Source organism: Glycine max, chromosome 11 (assembly GCF_000004515.6).
Source record: "Glycine max cultivar Williams 82 chromosome 11, Glycine_max_v4.0, whole genome shotgun sequence".
In the NCBI taxonomy this organism is placed as follows: Eukaryota; Viridiplantae; Streptophyta; class Magnoliopsida; order Fabales; family Fabaceae; genus Glycine; species Glycine max.
In genome coordinates, this window is record NC_038247.2 from 37547922 (window position 1) to 37573010 (window position 25089).

General features: G+C 33.2%; 3 protein-coding genes across 5 annotated transcripts; all 3 read left to right on the forward strand.

Moving 5' to 3' along the window:
• Window positions 1-1498: 1498 nt before the first annotated feature.
• LOC100499715 (uncharacterized) lies at window positions 1499-3911 on the forward strand. Of its 3 annotated transcripts, NM_001248062.2 has the most exons (6): window positions 1499-1514; window positions 1627-1664; window positions 1798-2017; window positions 2381-2546; window positions 2924-3129; window positions 3682-3860. In NM_001248062.2, the coding sequence occupies exons 2-6, from the start codon at window positions 1660-1662 to the stop codon at window positions 3733-3735; spliced, it is 651 nt and encodes a 216-aa protein (NP_001234991.1). In that variant the 5' UTR covers window positions 1499-1514; window positions 1627-1659; the 3' UTR covers window positions 3736-3860. The 3 variants fall into 3 exon arrangements, with proteins under 3 accessions (NP_001234991.1, XP_014618962.1, XP_040862314.1); XM_014763476.2 differs by having other exon boundaries at window positions 1500-1664; window positions 3682-3911; XM_041006380.1 differs by having other exon boundaries at window positions 1500-1514; window positions 1627-2017; window positions 3682-3911.
• Window positions 3912-6286: 2375 nt separating this feature from the next.
• Window positions 6287-18420, forward strand: LOC100802224 (clathrin heavy chain 1). The gene is made up of 29 exons (XM_003538424.5): window positions 6287-6599; window positions 6951-7155; window positions 8388-8476; window positions 8573-8651; window positions 8778-8905; window positions 9288-9386; window positions 9475-9583; window positions 10224-10303; window positions 10378-10605; window positions 10691-10756; window positions 11505-11621; window positions 11814-12011; window positions 12130-12246; window positions 12445-12504; window positions 12707-12793; window positions 13013-13231; window positions 13324-13386; window positions 13473-13577; window positions 13659-13771; window positions 13888-14140; window positions 14238-14374; window positions 14455-14733; window positions 14817-15819; window positions 16074-16559; window positions 16655-16825; window positions 16908-17093; window positions 17470-17592; window positions 17710-17820; window positions 17957-18420. The coding sequence occupies exons 1-29, from the start codon at window positions 6555-6557 to the stop codon at window positions 18101-18103; spliced, it is 5103 nt and encodes a 1700-aa protein (XP_003538472.1). The 5' UTR covers window positions 6287-6554; the 3' UTR covers window positions 18104-18420.
• An 885-nt stretch (window positions 18421-19305) lies between these two features.
• LOC100802755 (uncharacterized) lies at window positions 19306-22095 on the forward strand. Its single transcript, XM_003538425.4, has 2 exons — window positions 19306-19488; window positions 21080-22095. Exons 1-2 carry the CDS (start codon window positions 19447-19449, stop codon window positions 21797-21799), a joined length of 762 nt encoding a protein of 253 aa, XP_003538473.1. The 5' UTR covers window positions 19306-19446; the 3' UTR covers window positions 21800-22095.
• Window positions 22096-25089: the final 2994 nt, after the last annotated feature.

Here is a 25089-nt window from a genome sequence, read left to right on the forward strand (position 1 = left end):
AAATTTCTTAAGTTATATGTTATTTCATTTAAGTCCTAACTGTACTTCCACTCCTCTTCTTGCTATTGTCATTAGTATTCACTTAGATATCATAACTGTGGAAGCAAAATGATCGTTGTGTAATTTTTTATTGTATATTAGATTATTAGGTTTATAATGTTGTTTTGTTATGTTATATATTTGAATGACTCGAGTTTATGTTTTTATTTTTAATGCTACGTTTGGATGATTTAAGAGTAAAATATTAATTTATTTATAGTAAATTTTTTAATTAATATTTTGTATTCATTGGTTGAATTTATAACAAGTAAAGTATGGATAAGATGTGCAATAATGAATATATAAATGCCTAATGGGAGAGATGAAGATTAAAGTTATTATATACATAAATATAAAATTGGAAATGAATATTTGTTTTAAATGGAGTATGAAGATCATACCCTATCCAGTATCTACTACCATCCCTAAACTCGACAAGGCACCTACACTACAATATAAATATAGTAAGGCTTCGAGTAACAGAACCTGCGACATATAATAAGCCATAAAAGGCTTCAACCCAAAGACCCTACGTTACGAGAAAAGAAGAAAACATTTGTTGAAGTGAACCACAACAACGCAATGGATATTATGTCAGAACTAAGGGACATGTTGTTGCCTAACAAAAAGGGTGTCCTCGTTGCTTCTCCTGCAGAAGACAAATAAGATTTTAAGGACTAAGTAATGCACTAGTGCTACAGCTCTGGTCATGAATTTTCGTTTGTGCCCTTATCCAGGATTATTTCATAATTCTGGATTTGGTAATCCGAAAACAACTTGTACTACAGATTACTTTATCCAAAATTATGTTTTCATAATATCGAAGAAGGTATTTCGTAAGGGTGAATTTTACTGTTGTATATTTCAGATTTGTTATTCCATAATGCTTTTGACATTGTTTCAGATTGTTTTTTCTTAAGCAAAAAAAAAGAGTATTCCAGGAAGATTATTATTCCACAATTCGTCATTTTTTTAGCATGATGGATCACCTAATCCGTAATGCTTCTATGACACCTACGGATCTGTGATCCGGAAAACTAAAACAAGGACTTGCAGATAACCCTATCCGGGACAAGGAGCTTGCAGATAAACCAATCAGAAACAACAACATTCATTTATGGAAAATCAATTTCATAGTATTTATTTCTTTGGCGGCTTTCATCTCCGGTCACAACCTCATAAAGTTAAGGCCCTCAAGAAAGCTTCTTCCTTTTTGAAAATGAACCGTTTGACCGAGGAAGAGAAGAGGAAGCTTGGCATCTGAAGCTGATGTCGGGGTAGTTTTGAGATTTTCTTTAAAAATTTTAATGTTCAGGGAGGTGTAGTTAGCAAAACATGGGTCCAAGAAGCAACGGCCGAAAGATAATTATACAAAACCCATTTCAATGGCCCGGACCGGCCCATCCCATTTCCTGCTATCCATGGTATATACTGATTCTTTCAGCCACATAACCTAACTAGGGTTTTCGCTTGAGGTATTTTTCCTACCCTGAACATCTGCCATTTGGGTTTTATCCCTCCCTTGTTCTGCACTGCGGCCGATAACAATTTTCTGTTTTGTGTGATTTTTTTGTTCTTTGTTTACAGCTCTGCGAGATCTTGAGTCGCCGATTTGAAAAGATGAGGTGCTTACATTACACTCTCTTCTTCTTCTTCTTCTTCTTCTTCTTCTTCCCTCTGTTCACAGTTTTTAGGCTCGTTTATGTTTTTCATTGATGAATATAGGGTTTACTTCTATGTGTGGTGTTTGTTGTGTAGTAAGCTTCAGAGTGATGCTTTGCGTGAAGCCATCTCAGGAATCATGGCCGATTCCAAGGAGAAGAATCGCAAATTTGTGGAGACCATCGAACTCCAAATCGGTTTGAAGAACTACGATCCACAGAAGGACAAGCGTTTCAGTGGCTCCGTCAAGTTGCCCCACATCCCTCGCCCCAAGATGAAAATTTGCATGCTTGGTGATGCTCAGCATGTTGAAGAGGTATCTAATTTGCCCTATTCATCGAAACTCTTTATGTTGCCATTTAATTAGGTGCTGTAGGGAACCCCCAAGTTTAAGAAATTAACCTCATTGTTATCTTTTTTTTAATAGCTATTTTATGATAATTAGCTCCTCGATGGTATGTTGATTTTGACTGTAAATCCATGTGTTTTTAGTAATGGCTTGATTATGTTGAAAGGTGAAATGACAATATATCTGTGATTTTGGAATTGCAATCCATGAGAGGAATGCCAGCCACGTGGGTTAAAATGTTTAATGATTCTGGTTTTTTATGCTGTGTGCTACATAGAGTTTTTTGAATCATGTTTGTTGTGTTATTGATGTTTTTACTCTGATCTGTAGGCAGAGAAGATAGGACTGGACTGGATGGATGTAGAAGCCTTGAAAAAGCTAAACAAAAATAAGAAGTTGGTGAAGAAGCTAGCTAAAAAATACCATGCTTTTTTAGCATCTGAAGCAGTCATTAAGCAGATTCCTCGTCTTTTGGGTCCTGGTCTCAACAAAGCAGGCATGTATTGCCGTAGTTATGTTTTTCTGGTTTAGGATTTTGATCTTTTTTGGACAAATGATGTTTTTTGGTGATTTGCTTTATTTTTTTTAATCATTATTACACGATGGCATTGCAGTCTTTTATTAATCCTTGGTCTCTTCTGTGATATATATATATATATATATATATATATATATATATATATATATATATATATATATATTTGTAAATATGATCTGCATTATGTTATCTGAAATTACTCCCATATCCTATGGTTCATGCTATATTCAATCCCTTCCCCTGCATATATTGGATTGCTTTGTTTGAAAGAATGTTTATGTTGTGTTTCTTTCTAATAACTTTTGTTGATATTGATATGTTGTGTAACCTTGCAGGAAAGTTCCCTACACTTGTTACTCACCAGGAAACTCTTGAGTCAAAGGTTAATGAGTCTAAGGCCATGGTTAAATTTCAACTTAAGAAAGTGCTCTGCATGGGAGTAGCTGTGGGCAATGTTAGTATGGAGGAAAAGCAAATCTTCCAAAATGTTCAACTGAGTGTTAACTTCCTTGTCTCTTTGTTGAAAAAGAACTGGCAAAATGTGAGTAGTAGTCCACACTCAATATTTCTTAAACTCATTGCCTCTGGTGCCTTCTTTTTTATTGTGCTTTTCTTGAAATTATATGTTCTTGTTGCTGTTTTATGCTTATCACGTATGATTTATGAATGGTTATTGGTGTTATATAAAAATCTCAGCTACTATAATAATAGTCTTCAATATCAGGCGGGCATGGATTGAATCCATGATTATCGCATAGGTTTTATCTTCTGATTATATGGTTATGTAGATGATGAAAAGATTCTTTATTGTCTCTTCTTTCTACAATATGCCTGTCCAATATGCTCTTAATGTGATTTCACATCAGTGAATGTGAAGTTTGGCCAATGCTGTTTTAGTTTGCGTCTTTGTTGAATTTGTTGCCTATTGACTCTGGCTGGCAGTGTTTGCTTTGCAATTTTTTCATTCTATTTTTATAGTCTCAATCCATTAATACCAATTTTTCTTTTTTCTTTTTGTTTCTTTCCTATCCATGCAATATTTCAATCTGGATAAGCCAGAAAGCCATCTAATATAATTTTTTGTTGATTTCAGGTTAGGTGCTTGTATCTGAAGAGTACAATGGGGAAATGTTACCGTGTCTTTTGAGGAATTTCTTTTTTTATTTCGGTGAAATTGTGATCGCGCATGATATGTTGATTAATCTTAATAGCTAGATACAAATTATCATCTTGTTACAGTTTTGTGGGATGGATTTTTATGTTAAAGTGTTTCGTTTTCATGTTCAAAAACATTTGATAATGATATGCGCTGTTTTTGGTGCTGCTTTTGTTTTTACTCAATTGCGTGTTCTATTTTGGCCTCAATTTTAGCTGAACATCCTGTGAACCATGATATAAATTATGTAGAAAAATAATTTTGAATTGTGAATTTAAAAAATGATAGTTAATTGTGCATAATTAACACTGAGCTTGACAATTATGGAAGAGAATTCTCAAATGAGAAATTTGTGATGCTAATTACCTTTAAATTAATACTATTCAAATTTAGCTGAACAGACTGAACAATGCATTTGATTTGAAGTTTCATATTTTCATTTTATTTAAGAGGTGTTTTTTAGAAGATATTGTTAACTGTGTGTAATTACCACTGGGCTCATTACGAGCATCTATAACTTGTAAAGAAAGTAATATTTTCACTTTGATTTGCTTAAAATTATATATATATATATATATATATATATATATATATATATATTGTTTATGAGTCCTTAATTTCCTTTTTTGAGTTAAGTAACTTATTAATTAAAATTTTTATTAAAGAGAAAATTAGGTAAGATTAAGATGACATAAATTGTGTTATTTATATATAGACTATAGAAGTTGCTCTAAGAGCTCCTCTTGAATTTGGAATTTGTGGTGCCAAAAGATAAAACCAACCGGCTTGTATGTCTAGAATCCTAGAATGTATTGTTCTTTTTATATATCATAATAATGGAGATTGGAGAATTTTGGTTCTTATACTTTGGCCTCTGTTGCAAAATAGTAGTCTTGCAAAATATAATATTAAATTTACTTAGGGATCATTTTATTTTATAAAAAATTAATTATTCCTTTTCTTTTTAAAAGAAATATTAAGTAAAACATTACTTAATGATAAAACTATGATTTTTAAAAAGATAGATTTCTAACTATTATTTTGGTAAAATATAAAAATATATTAATAGTATAGGTTTTTAAATTGAAAATATGTTTTTTTTTGTAAATGTGTTCTTACAAAGTTAAAGCAAAACAAGCCTTGGTGACGGAAATAGAATTGAAGTATAAAAATTGTAGAGCATCAAAATAAAACAAAGTAATAAAAATTGTATATATTATCTGTGAAGCCTTGTAATATAAGTATTTAACGTTATGTATGTGAAACTATCAATTTGTTATTTGTGTCAATAAATCGGGTTATGATCATCAAGATAAAAAAAGTTTTCTTTCTCTCTATACATAATTATAATATAATTTAATATAATATTTAGCCTGATACATAAAATATATGTACAATACTATTATTATGAAAAAAATATAAGATTTATATATAATAAATAATATATAGTAATATATTAATTTATATATAATATTATATTTTTCTAATAAGCGTATTATCATTTAAGTCTTATAGTAAATAATAAATTATAATAACTCTGACACATAAATTTAAATCATAAAATTATATTATTAATTAAAATAAAAATTTAAATAATTATTATTCAAACACTTAAAAAACATATTTGTGTAATATTATAATTTTAAAAAACTTATAAAATTTGTTTATAATTTTAACAAAACTAATTGCATAAATAAAATATAGGGTGAATATGTTTAAACTTTTAAAAAAATAAATTTAAAATAAGCGCTTCAATGTAAACGTTTTTTTTTTAGAAATAGATAATATTTGTTTATTAAAATAAATAAAAATCTACTTTTTAAGTAAATAAAAAATTGAAAGTTATTTATTTTTATTAAAATAAATATTTATTTCAACAAATAAATTTAAATAAACTGATCCATAATTTTGTATAATTTAGTTAAAATTATATTTTTTTTTATAATTTTTCATACTTCATATAAAATAAGCTAAAAGTTAATTTTTTTTGAAAATTATGTATTTTAATGAAACAATATTATTTTTATTTAAGCATAATTCTTATTATATCCTATCAGCTGGTTTGTTATACGATATGCATCAAACATTATACAAAATGATAGTTTATTATCATGCTATTATCTTGCTTTCATTATGGGTTGTTATAATTTTGTATAATTACTCAAGGAACATAAATTGAAAAAGAAAAAGAATTAGTTGGATCCTTACCCGACTCCGCTGTCCGTAAAATAAAGCTAAGCTGTTATGAAATCAGTTATGTTAATCATTGTCAGAAAAATAAAATAAAAATAAAACTGAAAATAATATTAAATGCTATACTTTTCCTAAAAATGTTATAATTTTAATATTTTTGCTAAAATATTTATTAATTTTTTTAAGACAATTATAATCGTTATCAAATTACTAACATCCCTGCCATACAAATTGCTACAGAACTTGCTAGCCTGTAAATATAATATAATTAGGACATTTGTTTTTGGTACGTAAATTTGCTAATTGTGCTTTATTAGCTCATAAAGACGAGAGACTTCTGTTCTGTTTCTGTGCCGTTTATTTTTTTTTCTTAGGAATTCAATTCTCTTTCTTTCTCTACTCATCTTCGTTGTCATTCTCACTCATCCCGCTTTATTAGTGTCAGAACTTTTTCTCACTTTTTTATTTCTCCCCCGTAGATCTCTCTCACCTTTTCTCTTTAGAGGGTCCAACTTGCTTCCAGATCTCGCATCGATTTGGATCACTCTTTTGACTCTTCTTCTTCTTCCAATTCAATCGACGCCGCAGATCTCACTCTCCAATCCCAGCCAGCCGTCATGGCGGCCGCCAACGCTCCGATCGCCATGAGAGAAACTCTCACCGTGAGTTCTCCGCACTCTTCCTTTTTCTCTCTTAATTCCTTAGCTCAATTCGCAACTTCACTTCGCTACTTGACTACAATAAATCCTGCTGCTATCTTGTGATGATAAGTATTAGTAATAATAACTATCGAAGTTTTGCAAGTTACTCTCATGCTTTACTATATTCTGTTTTTTCCGCGATAGATTCGATCGGTGCCGTTACGAAGTTCATTCACCGCACTACTTTACTTTCTTGCTTTTTCAGTTTGCATAGATCTAGATGTTTCTTGTGTTTTTTCCTAAACTGTAGAGTTAGCGTGTGTTGTGAATTGAGAGTGATGTGATATCGTGTTGCGTGATTTGCGATTGCAGTTGCCGACCATTGGCATTAATCCGCAGTTCATCACGTTCACGCATGTGACAATGGAGTCCGATAAGTATATTTGCGTTCGAGAAACGGCTCCGCAGAATAGTGTGGTTATCATTGATATGAACATGCCGAATCAGCCTTTGAGGAGGCCTATTACCGCAGATTCCGCTCTTATGAATCCGAATTCCAGAATCCTTGCTTTGAAAGGTTGGCTACTATTCCGTTGTATTCTTCTTATGAACTTGTGACTTGTGTTTGTGGCTAGTAATGATGATGTGGTATTGTGGATAATCTAACCACCGGCATTTTGGTATTGATTTGAATTTTTTACGTAATTGTATATATTGAGATTTATTGGAAGCTTAAATTCTTTAAATATTTACTTCTTTTGGAGAGATGAAGCTTACGTTCATTATGTTTTTGCTATTGAAGCAAGCATTTCCATCATTGTATAAAGCGAATTGCTTAATTTCAACTAGTTTGATTCGGAGTGGAATAACATATCCACTTCGTGCATGGTATTATGACTTGTTGAACAAGACTACGCAGTGGTGGATCTAGGACCCTAAGTCAGGGGGACAATTTATTTAAAAAATAAAATTAATAATTGTTATTGTGAAAGAAGTAAAAAATTAAGGACAGTGGTTCAAATATATAAAATTAGGGGGGGACAAAATATACACATTCAAGATATTTATGTGTAATTTTTTAAAAGTGAGGGGTGCAGGTGCACCCCTTCATTCATATGTGGATCAGCCACTGAGACTACGACCTGAGCTAATTTTGGTTTCCTGGTCCGTAGTTGGTTTTGAAACATTAGTTCTACTTCCTAGATTGTCAAATGTGTGTGTCTTTAAGCATCCTGATCATTAGGAGTACATAATTGTGAAACAGGGGTCTTTGTTTGATTCTTATTTATCAATTCAATCTTGACATCAAAAGATCATGTTCACAAGTGATATAATTACATTGAGAGAAGAAAACTATTGTACTTTTTTTTTCGTTCTCACATTAAGGTAATATGACTATTAGGGAAAGTCACCAATGGGCTATGACTTTATTCTTGTGAGGGTGAACTTCATTGCTTGTAATGCTATGAAGCTGTTAAGTATTTTTTTTTCCATGCTTATTGTTCAGATAATATATTTACCATTCACAATTCACATAAGGCCAATTAAACATTGTGATGATATATATTATTCACGTTACCATCATTTGACAACCATGAAAATGGTTACATTTTAAGGAAAAAAATGCCCTTAGCAAAAAGAAATTAGTCAGTGTTAAAATGGCTCAATGTTCATAGCATTTAAACCATTGGGACTTGGGAGAAAATCAAGGTTTTATTTGATTATGTCACAAGCTTCTGTTTATGTTGTACCTTAATTAGTATTACTTTTAGATTATATTCCCTTCTAAGTTATGTCCTTCTCTTGAAGCTCAACTCCAAGGAACAACTCAAGATCACCTACAAATTTTTAACATTGAAATGAAAGCAAAGATGAAATCTTATCAGATGCCTGAGCAGGTAACTGTTATGCTCGAGTGTACAAACACTATTAAGTGATGGTTGACAATGAAAACTCTATTAATCCTTGTGGAATGCTCTAATTTTCATGTGCAGGTGGTCTTTTGGAAGTGGATTACCCCCAAGTTGTTGGGTATTGTAACACAGACCTCTGTATACCATTGGTCAATTGAAGGTAAGACAATGATAAACTGCAATTCTGCTTAACTACATGGTTTTGTGCTGTTTTCCAGTTTATGCATTGCTGTTCAGTGTTATTTTGCTCATCAGTATATTTGTCTGTGCTATATGTAACTTGTAGGTGACTCTGAACCTGTAAAGATGTTTGAGAGAACAGCGAATTTGGCAAACAACCAAATAATTAATTATAGATGTGATCCTTCTGAAAAATGGTTGGTCTTGATTGGTATTGTTCCAGGTTCCCCTGAGGTATATTTCTAGTGCCTGTTATAGATAGTGAATAGGTTATCATGTTTCTTGATCCAGTTATTTAGGTTTACAATTGTTAAGATATTAAAACTGAAAACCTTAAGAAGTAAGCTATTGAACAATTTATCCTTGGCATGCTATTAGAGCCTTCTTGATCAAGTGATTTGGACTTTGGTCCTTGCCGTGCTTGTTCTTCTAAAAAGTTGAATTTCAAGCATAAAGGAATGATGAGCTTGTGCATTGTTTACACTTCAAGCTCAAACGATTTATCTAGCTTATGCCATTGGGATTGTTGGTCCTTGAAAACAATCATGGTCTTTTTTACTATAACTCCTATAAGTCTGATCTAGTTTCTTTTTTGTATGTTGTGTTGTCTATATAGAGGCCACAATTGGTTAAAGGAAACATGCAACTCTTCTCTGTGGAACAACAGCGGAGCCAGGCTCTTGAAGCACATGCTGCATCATTTGCTCAATTCAAAGTGTGTCTCTTTATGATTCTGTGTTTACTATACCATGTTACTATCATACTATGTATGTGCTAGAAAAATTGAAGTGTTTTCTGGACAGGTTCCTGGGAATGAAAATCCATCTACTTTGATTTCTTTTGCCACTAAAACACTTAATGCTGGTCAAATTATATCCAAGTTGCATGTTATTGAGCTGGGTGCACAGCCAGGTCTGTATATATTTTTTCTTTATCACATTTACCTCTACTGTATTAATTAAACTATGGACAATATTACTGTTTTACAAATCTTTCTCAAAATAACAGTTTTTAGTTCTCCCATACTGGAGTTTCCAAGATTATTTTTCCTGTTAATCAGAAATTTAAATTTAAATCGGTCACAAACTGTATTAAATAGAGGTGTGGGGGAAGAATGACCTTTCTTAAAGATATGCCTAGAGTGGCACCTTTGTCTTGCAATTCAAAATTCTTCAACTCAGAATAACTATTTCATAAACTTCAAATTATGGATGGATGAATTAAAGTGATAATGTATTGGATCAGCAGTATGGAGGAGTATAGTCATTATTGCTAATAGATTCAGTTAATAATAATGAAATATACTATTTTTTGGTAGGCAATTGGCCATGCTCCAGGGATTATTTTAAGTTTGAATGGGTTTTAAATTTAATGATAACTCAGTGAAGCTGCTGTAATGATTAATTTCACAAATAAAGGGGGCAGCATATCAGCGAGGACATTTGAAAATGGATAGATATATTGTATTATAACTAAACCATTTGTATAATTTTATCATCTTTGATTTGGTTAATCATCCTTCTGGAATTTATCTTTCCAAATTTCTTTTCAGGGAAGCCATCATTTTCCAAGAAACAAGCAGATCTTTTCTTTCCTCCAGATTTTGCTGATGATTTTCCAGTTGCCATGCAGGTACAGAAGTTGCTAGAATTGTTCATTTTACAAAATTGTGCAGATATTGGATTCATAGTTTTCTCTTTTGGCAGATATCCCACAAATACAGTTTGATTTATGTGATTACCAAACTTGGTCTCCTATTTGTCTACGATTTGGAGACAGCTACAGCTGTATATAGGAACAGAATTAGTCCAGATCCTATATTTTTGACATCAGAAGCTACGTCAGTTGGAGGCTTTTATGCCATTAATAGGAGAGGCCAGGTGTTATTGGCTACTGTTAATGAGCAAACAATCGTGAATTTTGTCAGTGGTCAGGTATGTTTCTGATCTTGTCAATTTTGTAATGTAAAGTGGGAAACAAAGTGACATTTCTACAAATTTTATTTGTTTATTATCACAGCTAAACAATTTGGAGCTAGCAGTTAATCTCGCCAAGAGAGGAAATCTTCCTGGTGCTGAGAAACTGGTATGTCAATTTTCATATTGAACTTGATATTTCTTCATTAGGATGTTGTCAGGACTTGGGATGGTCCCAAGAAATTTGATGTTACATGTTACCAATTTGGTGGGGTTTTATATAATTGCTAAATACTAACATGTGTAGTATTTGATATGGATGCTGTACAATGTGCAGTGTTTTAATATAGGGTCTAGCTAATGAGTGTCCTAGAGTTATTGGTTAAGGAATCGATAAATAAAAAGTTTTCATTGGAAATCACGGTGGGATTGCATTGGAAATCATGTGATGGAGTGCATTGATAACAATTTCCCATGAAAATTTTCCACTTTTGATTCCTTAGCCAGTTCCCTAAGGACATTTGTTAGCATTCTCCTTTAATGAATTCTTTTCAATCCTTCTCTTCAGCAGGTTTTTACATATCTGTTCAACAGAAATATCCTTTCCTTGCTGATATTTGCTATATCTGTTTAATGTAAAAGATAGATGAATGGGCAAAAGAAGGTTATGTGAGTAACCTGAATTCTGTATGCCCACAAACTTCTTTAGTCATTTATCTTTCTCTTTTTTTCCCTATTAATGGAATCTGCATGCTTGAATTTATTTTTTTATTTTTTAATATTTTGAATTTTTTTTGGTATTGATTGCTTGATTGGAGTGTGTAATAGCCTCATTTAAAATGGTTTCGTTTTTATGATTGCTTTGTTGTTGTTTTGTGTATTGTAGCCATTAACGTGCCTCCTTGTTGACATTACAGGTGGTAGAACGTTTCCATGAACTGTTTGCCCAAACCAAGTATAAAGAAGCAGCTGAGCTTGCTGCTGAGTCTCCACAAGGAATCCTTCGCACACCTGATACAGTTGCCAAATTTCAGGTTTTGTATATAAGATATAGCCATCAAATATTTTAGTTGTGCTCTTTCATCAACAAATTTAACCTAGACAATCATCTTTGTGGAGAATGATGGATAAAGGATAAAAGAGTTTGAAATGTTTTTAGGTTTGTTCTTTTTCTTGGTCAATTAGGCTGTCATGTTTAAAGTGTCACGATCTGTTTTATGTGGCAGAGTGTTCCTGTGCAAGCTGGGCAAACTCCTCCACTATTGCAGTATTTTGGAACACTTCTAACAAGAGGAAAGCTGAATGCCTTTGAGTCATTGGAATTGTCACGGCTGGTTGTGAACCAGAACAAGAAAAATCTTTTGGAGAATTGGTTGGCAGAGGACAAGCTTGAATGCAGTGAGGAGCTAGGAGATCTTGTAAAGGTTGGGTTGCATTTATAATTTTGCTTTTGTTTACCTAATAGTATACTACTGCTTGTTGAATTTGCTTATTATGAAATGGTATATTTGTGTTAATTTTTATTAATATGTTCCATTGTAGACTGTGGATAATGATCTTGCCTTAAAAATATACATCAAAGCCAGAGCTACTCCAAAAGTTGTTGCTGCTTTTGCTGAGAGAAGGGAGTTTGACAAGATTCTGATATACTCTAAGCAGGTAGAAGCTTGTTTATGTATCAAATAATACTGATTTTTGTTCATCTGATTCTTTTGTGCTTCTCTTGTTAAATTCTTTAATATTGTTATGACCTATAGAGGTTTTAATTGGCCTGTATAATTAACATTGCATATCTTGCCTTTGCATTTTACTGGAACAAATTGTGGCTGATCATTTTCATTACTTTTTCCGCTACAGGTTGGGTACACGCCTGACTATCTCTTCCTTTTGCAAACAATTCTCCGGACAGATCCTCAGGTATGAGAGAATCCTCTGTGGTTCATATTAACTATTTCTTTATATTTCTCCCATTGTCCGCCACACTGTTGGATAACTGATTATCAAATTATATATTTTCTGACATGGAAATTCTATAACTATTTTTTTTTCATCTCAATTTGCAGAAATTAATAGTTGTATAAACTAATTCAAGAACTTTCTTTTTCATTTTGGTTTCTAGGGTGCTGTTAATTTTGCATTAATGATGTCGCAAATGGAGGGAGGTTGCCCAGTTGATTACAACACCATAACTGATCTGTTTCTTCAGGTTGTTTATCTACTGTGATTAAGCCATTATGAAGATTAGTAATATAATATTCCTGCTTCATGATCATTATTGTTGACATATGAAATGTTTCTTTATGTGGCATCATGCCATCATGCTTATTATACATAAAAAGCACTTGCCCAGTCTTTCCTCTCCTTATTTGTACAGTAATTATTAGTGCTAGACAGTTCATTTTTTACCTTTTTTTGTCCTGTTCAGAGAAATCTGATCCGTGAGGCAACAGCTTTTCTGCTAGATGTTCTGAAACCAAATCTACCAGAACATGGGTACCTTCAAACTAAGGTGTTGGAGATAAATCTAGTTACTTTCCCAAATGTTGCTGATGCAATTTTGGCTAATGGAATGTTCAGCCATTATGACCGTCCTCGTATTGCTCAACTTTGTGAAAAAGCTGGTCTTTATGTGCGATCTTTGCAAGTAATGACTCACCAAATGTGTTTTATTCTTACTGGTTTTCTTATTTAACCCAAAGGCCTTCTCTTTTATTGATTACATTATTTTTGGTGCAGCATTACACAGAGTTGCCAGATATAAAACGTGTAATTGTAAATACACATGCAATTGAGCCACAGGTTTGTGTGTTCCATTGCTTTTATAATTTATCTATTGTAACATCATGCTAGTTTTAAAATACTTAGTCATTGTTCGGTTCTTGCAGTCACTCGTTGAATTTTTTGGTACTCTGTCACGAGAATGGGCATTAGAGTGCATGAAAGATCTATTGCTGGTCAATCTTAGAGGCAACCTACAGATTATTGTGCAGGTATGAAACTATCATCGTCTTCTATAACATGGAATTATTAATATTTGATTGATAACTGAAAACTTACTAACTAATATTTAGGTTGCTAAAGAATATTGTGAACAATTGGGCGTTGATGCTTGCATAAAGCTTTTTGAGCAGTTCAGGTCATATGAAGGGCTGTATTTTTTCCTGGGATCATATTTGAGCTCCAGGTAATTCCTTCATTTTTATAGAACTGTTTTGGCTGGTGGGCAAGTGATGCCATTTGTAAAGGGGATGTTGTCTGATATCATCAGCTAATATTTTTTTCCCCCTAAACTTGGGACAGTGAGGATCCTGACATTCACTTTAAGTACATTGAAGCAGCTGCAAAGACTGGACAAATCAAAGAGGTTGAGCGTGTGACTAGAGAATCAAGTTTCTATGATCCTGAGAAAACAAAGAACTTTCTAATGGAAGCTAAGCTTCCAGACGCACGACCTCTAATTAATGTTTGTGACCGGTTTGGATTTGTTCCGGATCTAACACACTATCTATACACAAGCAACATGCTTCGTTACATTGAAGGTTATGTTCAGAAGGTATTATAGTTTGCATTAATAATGCTGTAATCTTGCTTATTACACAAATACTATCTACTTTCTCTGCCCCACTCATAACATTGTGCCTTCTTTATAGGTGAACCCAGGGAATGCTCCTTTAGTCGTTGGGCAGCTTTTAGATGATGAATGCCCAGAAGATTTTATCAAAGGCTTGATTCTCTCTGTTCGTTCCTTACTGCCAGTGGAGCCTCTTGTGGAGGAGTGTGAAAAGAGGTAGTATCTGTTCTCTAATCCTTCATTACTTTTTGTGCTCACATTTCTGATTATTCTGTGGTACTTTTCTTGGTATGCAGGAATCGGCTTCGTTTGCTCACACAGTTTTTGGAACATCTTGTAAGTGAGGGAAGCCAGGATGTACATGTTCACAATGCACTGGGTAAAATCATCATTGATAGCAACAACAATCCAGAACATTTTCTCACTACCAACCCATACTATGATTCTCGAGTTGTGGGCAAATATTGTGAGAAACGTGATCCCACCTTGGCAGTTGTAGCTTATAGGCGGGGACAATGTGACGACGAACTTATCAATGTGACAAACAAAAATTCTTTGTTCAAACTACAAGCAAGGTTTGTGGTGTATATTTATATTTTTTTTTCTCTAAATGATTATCCTTGGATTCAATGCTTACATGCTCATATTGGGATTACAGATATGTTGTTGAGAGGATGGATGGTGATCTTTGGGAGAAAGTTCTTAACCCTGATAATACCTACAGAAGGCAACTTATTGATCAGGTTGTATCTACAGCTCTTCCTGAAAGCAAGAGCCCCGAACAAGTATCTGCAGCTGTTAAGGCTTTCATGACTGCTGATCTACCTCACGAATTGATTGAGCTTCTTGAGAAGATTGTGCTTCAGAATTCTGCATTCAGTGGGAACTTTAATCTGCAGAATCTGCTTATTTTAACGGCAATAAAGGCTGATCCGTCCAGAGTTATGGATTATATTAATAGACTAGATAATTTTGATGGGCCTGCAGTTGGAGAAATGGCTGTTGAGGCTCAGTTATATGAGGAAGCATTTGCAATTTTCAAGAAGTTCAACTTAAATGTCCAAGCAGTCAATGTCTTGCTAGATAATATTCATAGCATTGATAGAGCTGTGGAGTTTGCTTTCCGAGTTGAAGAAGATGCTGTTTGGAGTCAGGTGGCCAAGGCTCAACTAAGGGAAGGGCTAGTAAGTGATGCCATTGAGTCCTTTATACGAGCTGATGATGCCACACAATTTTTAGATGTTATCCGTGCTGCTGAAGATGGCAATGTTTACCATGACTTGGTGAGATACTTGCTGATGGTAAGGCAGAAGACAAAAGAACCCAAGGTGGACAGTGAGCTCATTTATGCATATGCAAAGATTGATAGGCTAAGTGACATTGAGGAGTTCATTCTTATGCCAAATGTAGCCAATCTTCAAAATGTTGGTGACCAATTGTATGATGAAGAACTATATGAGGCTGCCAAAATCATATTTGCCTTTATATCTAACTGGGCCAAGTTAGCAGTTACACTTGTGAAGTTGAAACAGTTCCAAGGTGCAGTTGATGCAGCAAGGAAAGCTAACAGTGCAAAAACATGGAAGGAAGTTTGCTTTGCATGTGTTGACGCAGAGGAGTTCCGTTTGGCCCAGATATGTGGGCTTAACATTATTATTCAGGTAATATGTTTGTTTGTTGCCAAGTCTTCAACTAAATTTTGAAATGAACTGGAATTTGTTTTTCTTTATTCAGCTATCATCTGATTTACAATTAGAAAGTTTGAATAAAATGTTCTTTCAAAATGTAATGGGGAAATCAGATGACGACTGAATAAGGAGAAAAAAATGCTGTGAGCATTACTTGAATCTGCAGTTTGTTTACCTTATAGTCTTTCCAATGCTTATTATGTCAATTTTCATTGTGAATTTGGTAGGTGGATGACTTGGAAGAGGTCAGTGAATATTACCAAAATAGAGGTTGCTTCAATGAGCTAATATCCCTCATGGAGAGTGGTTTAGGATTAGAACGGGCACATATGGGTATCTTTACAGAGTTAGGAGTTCTGTATGCTAGATATCGTTATGAGAAGCTCATGGAGCATATCAAACTATTTGCGACCCGACTCAATATTCCAAAACTCATAAGAGCTTGTGATGAACAACAACATTGGAAGGAGCTGACCTATTTGTACATCCAATATGATGAGTTTGATAATGCTGCAACAACCATCATGAACCATTCACCTGAAGCATGGGATCACATGCAATTCAAAGATGTTGTTGTCAAAGTTGCTAATGTAGAGTTGTATTACAAGGCTGTTCACTTCTATTTACAAGAGCATCCAGATCTTATCAATGATGTTTTGAATGTCCTTGCACTTCGTGTTGATCATGCACGTGTTGTTGACATCATGCGAAAGGTAGCATTAATACTGTCAACAATTTCATTTTAGTTTTTACTTTATAACCTGTTTTCCATTTCACTGATGAATATTTTCCCTGTGATGTATTATAGGCTGGTCATCTCCGTCTTGTCAAGCCTTACATGGTTGCAGTTCAGAGTAACAACGTGTCTGCTGTTAATGAAGCCCTGAATGAAATATATGTTGAGGAGGAAGACTATGATAGATTGCGCGAGTCAATTGATTTGCATGATAACTTTGACCAAATAGGCCTTGCACAGAAGGTTAGCTGCATTTATTCTTCATGTTGACTATTTTTCAGTTCAATTATAGGAAACCAGTGGATTATTATTATTTGGAATGCAGATTGAAAAGCATGAGCTTCTTGAGATGAGACGTGTCGCTGCTTATATTTACAAGAAGGCAGGTAGATGGAAACAGTCCATTGCCTTGTCAAAGAAAGATAACCTTTACAAAGATGCCATGGAGACAGCCTCACAATCTGGTGACCGTGAACTTGCTGAGGAGTTGCTTGTTTATTTCATTGATCAGGTACCAAATTCAATTTCAACGGCATATAATTCATTTTTTAGCAACATTGCCCAGCATTCTCATTTAACATGTTTTATTTGAAGACTAAGATGCTAAGCTATCACGGTTTGTTTATTGAATATTGTCACTTGTAGTACTCATCATGGCATATGCAATTCTAAGTTAGAAATTATTGGCAAATAGCATTTTTACTGTTTTATTTTTTGAGCTTATATTGACTATTTATTCTGCTAGTTTCATGTTAAGTTACTGAAGGGTTGTATTTTAATTTTCTTATCTTACAGTCCCATGTAGTTTAATTTTCTTATTTGTTAATGTGCATACTATTGACTAAGGTCAAATATATTCTAATGTTTCTTTCCACATGTTTATGCAGGGAAAGAAAGAATGCTTTGCCTCGTGTCTATTTGTTTGCTATGATTTGATCCGGGCAGACATTGCTCTTGAGTTGGCCTGGATGAACAATATGATTGACTTTGCCTTCCCATATCTCCTGCAGGTTTGTATTCCTTCTGTGCTGCTTACCTTTATTACTTAAACATACATCGACATGTATGTCTTTTTCATCATGTTATGTAGTGCGTTCTTTCACTATCTTCTTTTTTCGCTGTTGTAGTTTATCCGTGAGTACACTGGCAAAGTTGATGAACTGGTGAAGGATAAAATAGAAGCGCAGAACCAAGTGAAAGCTAAAGAGCAAGAAGAGAAGGAAGTAATTGCTCAACAGGTAATTAGTTTTGGCCATTTTGTTCCCTGCTCTAATAACTTAGTGAATAACTTCTATCTCCTTATCAAACACTCTTTTAACGGATTGAACTTTGTAATACCGAATACTGATTGAATATAATGTTTTCCTGTTGCAGAATATGTATGCTCAGTTGTTGCCTCTTGCTTTGCCTGCACCGCCAATGCCTGGAATGGGAGGAGGCTTTGCCCCTCCCCCTCCAATGGGTGGATTGGGGATGCCTCCAATGCCACCTTTTGGTATGCCACCCATGGGTAGTTACTGACAGATAAGTTCGGCAATGAACTCAAGTGTATACCGAGAGCAGTGTAGCAACTTGGGAGTTTTCAAACATTTTCTTTTGGTGTTTTAATGCAGTATTCTTTCCTTGCTTCTAATGGAAGAGGAGGTTCAGGTCAAAATAATTTCAAATTTCTGTTGGGGGGTTTGTGTCATATTTTTGTAATATTTTTTTATAGTTGAGGCATTTTTTTGGGCTGCTTGCACGAGCTAGCCGAGGATTTTCTGTATGTAACCATTTTTCTTGTATTAAATGATGGTCCAAAGTATTATAATACGAAATAGAACCCACTTTGACTCCAAGCCAATGTTTGTCATGGCCTAGATTTATTCCACTTTTCCTTGTGATGGAAACTACCTGATTAAAGCTTGTTGGCATGTTTTGTTTGTTATGTGCATCTTCTAAATACGTGGTTTATTGCCACCTGATTTCCGTTCATGGTACTATTACTGCTTCATCTCTTGCACCCGACAATTCTTTTTGTCATAATGATTGCAAGTCTTCATTTTAGTACTTAGTTTACGCTAGACGGGGATAGCGTCAGGATATATATATATATATATGGAATAAAATATGAATATAATATTTTGTTTATAATCTTATCATTTTTTTAAACTTATGATTGTTTTAAAATGAGGGGAAGCACTTGCACTCTCACTATAGTGCAAGTTCAGTACCCTGTAAACAAACAAACAAGTTTATAACTATGCATTTATTAAATGGTGTTTTAATTTACACTTTTAATATAACGATGTTTTCCTTTTTATCAAATACTTTATTATTTTCTAAATGAATAGTCTAAGACACTCATTAGCAATTTTCAATTTTTAAATGTCTTTACTCACTAATGAGTAATGGTCATTAACATTTATTAAACCATGTATATGACTCTTTAAAAAATCATATAATATTGTCACATATAGATGTATAAGAATCTTATTAAAAACTTTAAAATTATAAAGATAGTTTTAAAAATTAACAAAATATTGTTTAATCCAAATAGAATAATAAAATTTTCATTTTTATCCTTTATTTTTCTTTTTAAAAACTCAGTTAAGACAGGAAAAGCTTGTGTGTGTAAATTAAATATGATTGTGCAGAATAAGAAAAATAAAGAAATCGAGTGAAGTTTCATTGAATCTTTATTTAGATAAAACGAGTGTAATTTGCCATTTTTCTTTTGTTCCAAATAAAAAATAAATACGTGTAGTCACGCGCTATGTGGCGTGTGTCAACAGCAATTTCAACCATGAATAAACAATCTAGTGGTAAGAGGAAGACCGCTCTTTGTGGCTATCCATGGTTGGGCTTTGAAAGTCACTAAGAAGATGACCATATCTTTAAACCCCATCGTCAGCTTCAGCTCAACGGTACGTGCTTCTTCTTCTCATACTTCAACATTCACTCTGTTTCATTGGATCAATCATGGTTTTCTCAAATCAGAGATTTGTTTTTTGTTTCGACTTATCCGAGGATTGTTTGTAGCCCTTCTGGGCATCTTTGAATTTTATTTGTGACAACAGTTTCAACATTTGCGTTAAACTTAAGTGGGAGGACTCAGATTGATTAATGAAATTTTATTCATTTGGACTTCAGAGTTAAACAATTCTTGGTGCTGATGGGATTACATTAATATATAAAGTGCAGTGATGTGATAAACCAAGGAAAAAAATTTAATTGGCGAAATTTGTTAACTTTAAATATAGTATGTGCAATTTAAAGAATTATAGTTGCCAGCACTCAGTTAAGCAGCCTTGAGAAAAGTTTATGAATTTAAGCTAGGTAAGAAGTGGTTTTTTAGGAATGGAGAATGACTGGTGAAGATGGCTGTTAGAGGTAAAGGTCCAGAAAAAAATTCTGAAATTGAAGTATTCGATTGAAGAGATTCGAGGGAATGCATACTGAATTTTAGATGGTAGGAATTATTTGACTGGGTCTTTTATGGAGTCAAATAATAATAATAGTATTAGTAATAGTAATTTTTTTTCTGTAGAGTAAAAAAAAATCGTTTAGTGAACTTCTTATAATAGCTATTGTTCCAGTGTATTGCTTTATGCCACTATACTGAAGCATATACACTGTCAAATTTTCTTGCTGGTGGAGCTTTTGGTTGGTAGCTGTTTTGTCAGAGTGAAGACAGATTTATTAACTGTAGCTCTGCAGTTATGTTATGATTTGTTCTTAAGCTTATTTTTGGTTCAGAGAGCTGTTTGATAATAAAAATTGATGGTTTAGTTTACCATTTTAGCTATTGATCAAAATCCCTTGCATGTCTACTTTGAGATATTAGGTGATTGCTTTGGTACCCCTTTGTCTCATAGGGTTTTATTGCCCTTTTTCACTTAACCAATGAAATTATGACCTGTGTGTCCTCATTTACTCAAATATAATGGTAATGATGTAACATTCATATTTCCAGCACTTCAACTAGAGTTTGATTCTCTGGTATGATATTTCTTAGAATGTTGCATCACAAAATCTATTGGCAATAGAACACAAATATGGATCAATAACATGTAAATTAAAAAAAAAAAATGTAAATTTTACCTTGGGATTTAAGTACAACTTAAAAAATATTAAGGTCACTTAATGAACTGGATCTGATATGGAAACAAGGCACACTAATTATAATTTCATTGGAGTAAAAAGGGCAGAAGCTCTTTGAAACAAAGGGGCACCAAAGCCATCACCTTGAGATTGTTCTTGAGAAGATAAAGGCCGGACTTACATACATGTAATGAATTACTAACGATTATTGTGTTTACCCTTGTAATGAAGTAACATTTTTAAAAGTGGAACCACTAGGGTCGGCCTAATGGTGGGGGTTGGAATAATATGCATGAGGTCACAAGTTCAAACCTTAGTACGACCATTGTATACTAAAAAAAAGTATGATTTAATTATGTTATTATTGACTGTCATTTTTCTGATCACTTACACAAATCTTTCATTCTCCATTAGAAGTTGGAAACAAAGTATCAGGATGCATCAAGATATTCTGTTGGAGCTTCTTTACCAAAGGCAACCCAGTTTACACCTTTGTTGATAGTGTCTAGATCGAGAAAGCTTGTCAAGGAAAGAAGATTTGGTCCTTGTTTTTCAGTGGCAGATAGTGATCAGCTTGCAGCAGACAACAGTAGTAGCAAGGATTTTGACAATGCTGAAAATTCGGCAACCAATGATCAGTCAGCATCCGTGAATTCCCCAGATGAAAACTTCCAATTGCAAACCGAAGTAAATGCGGAGTCAGGATCTCCAACATTAGAGGCTTCCATTTCCAATGGTTCAATTAACCAAGAGCAAAGGTCAGAAGCATCTCCTAAGTCACAATCTGCAACCAAACGAGCTTCCCTGACTGCAAGAGAGAGGTTAAAGGCAGCTCGATCCATCAACCGATACGCGCAATCAAAAGCATCTAAGCCAGACATGAGCAGCAGGGTGTTGGAGGCTTCAAAACAAAGTGACAAAGGGTCAGGGAAGAAAAAATCTGGACTTCCAGAGGCCCCTACTAATTTGTTTGATGATAGCAAACGAGGGTTGTCAACAGGCTTCACTTTCCAATTTCCTGGAGGTTCTGATCTCTTTTTCATTATCTTCTCATTTGTTTTTATCAGCACAGTGATGTTTGCAACAACTTACATTGTGTGGAAAGTTGGTGCAATCCATTTCAATGAGTACTGAGGTGTGGTGTTAAGAATTCACCATAAAAAAAACAGATAGTTGATTTATTATATATATGTAGACAAGCTTCGGCTGCTTCAAACTTCATGAACTGATGATGTTGATGATCAGTTTTTCACATTTTAGGTGCTTAGATCTTCTATTTTTTCAAGTTAATTATTGTTATCATTATTATTTTATAAGCAAGAAGAGATATTTAGTTCAGGGTGGATGTAGAATACAATATATAATGCTCAACAGTCAACATTGTACCTGTCCTTTTATTTTCTTTTTAAAGTGTTTTTGATTGATTATGATTTTTCTTCTCAATTCTCATAGTACAGTATTGCGAGTGAGAATTGAAATTTTAGGATGACATGCAGGTGAGTATGCGAGTTAGCTATTTCTCTTTTCTTTCTTTGTTGCTATTCTCACTCAAAAATTATGTCTTTTATACTTTAATCTAACTCCTCTCTTCTTCTTTTTTTTATCAACAAATATATGTATATTATATTAATAGGTAGTCATAAGTAATACCCACTTAAAAGTAACAAAGTTTCATTCAGGCCTCAAATAGTAACCCACAAAATAGCAAGCTCAAAAAAAAAAAGACTTGGAACATTTGGACTTTTCTCCATAAGGAAGAGAGACCAAAATCTTACAAAAAAACAATCATACTCGAACTAATTAAGATCATTATGACCAAAACTGTCTTTTAATATTTAATTTCTTTGCTTAATTTAGTTTTTTAATAACATTAGATGCATTTTTTAAGTCAATGAACACATGACATGAGGGTCATTTTTCCATTATTCGAGATCTTGGGAGAACCTTGAGTTCAGAAAATTGTTTTGGTACTTATAAGCACATTCATTATTTGCACAAGTAAAAGTACTCGTGTACACACACAAAACTCATCACACATAATGGTTTATACAACTTCATTATGGTGATTGCATAATTGTATGATACCACTTCACCAACCGATAGTATTTTAGATTTGTCCTTTTAATTGTAAATTATAGACATGTTTCCTTTTAAGTGTTCTTTAATGTGAATTATAATTATTAACTAAAAATTGAATGGTTGAAATTATGATTAAATACATACGGGTATAATTAATTATTATATAACTGTTTAAGAGTCAGTTATTTTTTCATGAAAAAAATAAGTTATTTACTTTTATAGCATGCATTATTACTTTTTCTGTAAAGTGTATGAAGTTGAGCACACAAAAATTTAGCTTTTATCACTATAAGATGTCGGCGTACCGATACATTGCAACCTCAATGGATCAAGTTTTAAGTGATGACCCGTGCATGCATCCAAGAACTACTGTTTGCTGAATTGGGTTGTTTTCGTGATGTGTAACGATGGTGGGTATACAGTAGAAACAGTGCAGCACGATGAAAATGTTTATTTGATAGAGAATAATACTTTTCTAAAATGTTTTTTATTATTCACTAAAACTTATAAAATTAGAAGTAGGACAAAGTAGTGAGACTTAAATTATTTTGTGAATTTGAATAAGTTTTTGCTAATAACAAAATTGTTTTGGAAAAAATATATTACACATGCTTTTTGTTATTAGATGTTGTTTAGTTGTTAAATATTTTACGTGATTTTTATACATTGTCAGTTAACATGTTAAAAATTGTGAATTTAATTAGAATATAATCATAATATAAAAAATTTATATTGTAATTCAATCATATATTACCATATAGTAAGATTATTAATTTTTGTAATGATTACTTTAAAAATAATATTCAGGGTAATTTCTAATTGATTCATGGTGAAAAAAAGTTCACTGACAATGTATAAAAATTAAACTCAAAATTTAATTAATAAGAGAAATAAAAAGCATGAGAGAAAATAAAAATATATATATAGATAGTAATTATATTTCTTAACATATACAACTAAATTATAACTTTATAAACATAAAGAAACTGAAATGATTTTAATATAAATAATACTATGAACTTTGTTAAAACTTTTGAATATCTTTTTTTTTTTTTTGTACAATAGTCACACTGAAATTCAAATCAATGAGCTCATACATTTTACTATCTTAACCATTCACCACTAGTGGATTACTACGCTTCATTTATTTGAAGATTCTTTACAACCCTTATTCCTTAGTGGATAAACAACAAACAAGGAGGGGAACATTGGATCCAATCCGACATTATCTTCTTCTCATTAATTTGAAGTTTTCAATCCAAAGAGACAAGAGGGCAGGTACATTGGCTTCTAACATAAGCTACTTAAATACTACAGTACATGCTCCATTTCTTGACATATTACAATTTCAAGAAACGTGTCAATGTTCACTTTGATCATTTTGGTTTCCCATATTTTTATCGTGACACTTCACTTGCCGACGGGGTGTGTGTGAGTGAGTGTGATTAATGTAAGATACTACTGCAGATATGTTTTGAGATTATGGGACCCAAAAAGCATTTGATGAGACAAATAGAGAAGGGAAAAAAATGATGAAAAAGAAGTGAAAGAAGAAAATACGGAACCATACGAAACCTCACACACAAGTTGTGTTGTGTGAGAGATAATAGATGGAGGCTAACAAAGTGAGTGGTTCATCAGAAGTCGTGTCTTTCTTAAAGATGCTCTTTATTATGAGTTGCAATTGTAGTGTGCATGGGCCCTACGTAGTAGTGACCCGGCTCTCTTTGTAATTGAGCCTCTTCTTTGTTTGCTAGCTTCTGCTGCAGACACACTAAGCAACCTTTCCAATCATAGTGGCATCCAAGTATATACTTACATATTATTGATTCCAGTAAAATTAACTTAAATATTCAAATTTTATAGCAATGAAAAAAATTATTAAGATAAGAGATATCACTAAACATATAATCAGTTGAGTTTTTTAATAAAGATTAATTCTCAATAAAATTATTGAATATTTTGTACCAATAACATTAGGTTTAGGTTTCTTTCAGTGAGTCTTATGCTTTGAACTAGCAGCTTTCAATCAAGATACGTGAAGGAAACCAAAATCTTGTCTTAGGATGGATACACAGCTGGACTAGTCCTGTTACTTCCATAGCTTACGCTGAAAATGGGTCCACCAAGTGTCTTCAACTTAAAGGGGTTACATCATTGGTTTGTCCAATTGATGATTGAGCAAATCTTGGGCTTTTTTTACTTTGTGATCCTATGTGTGTGTTTATTTTCTTTCTGTAACCTTTTTCATCCTGCCTATCATGACAAAGACTAAAACTTTGGTTGGAATAATTGTACAGGGACATGGGTGAAAGCATGAAAGCTTAATTTCACCAAATCGATAA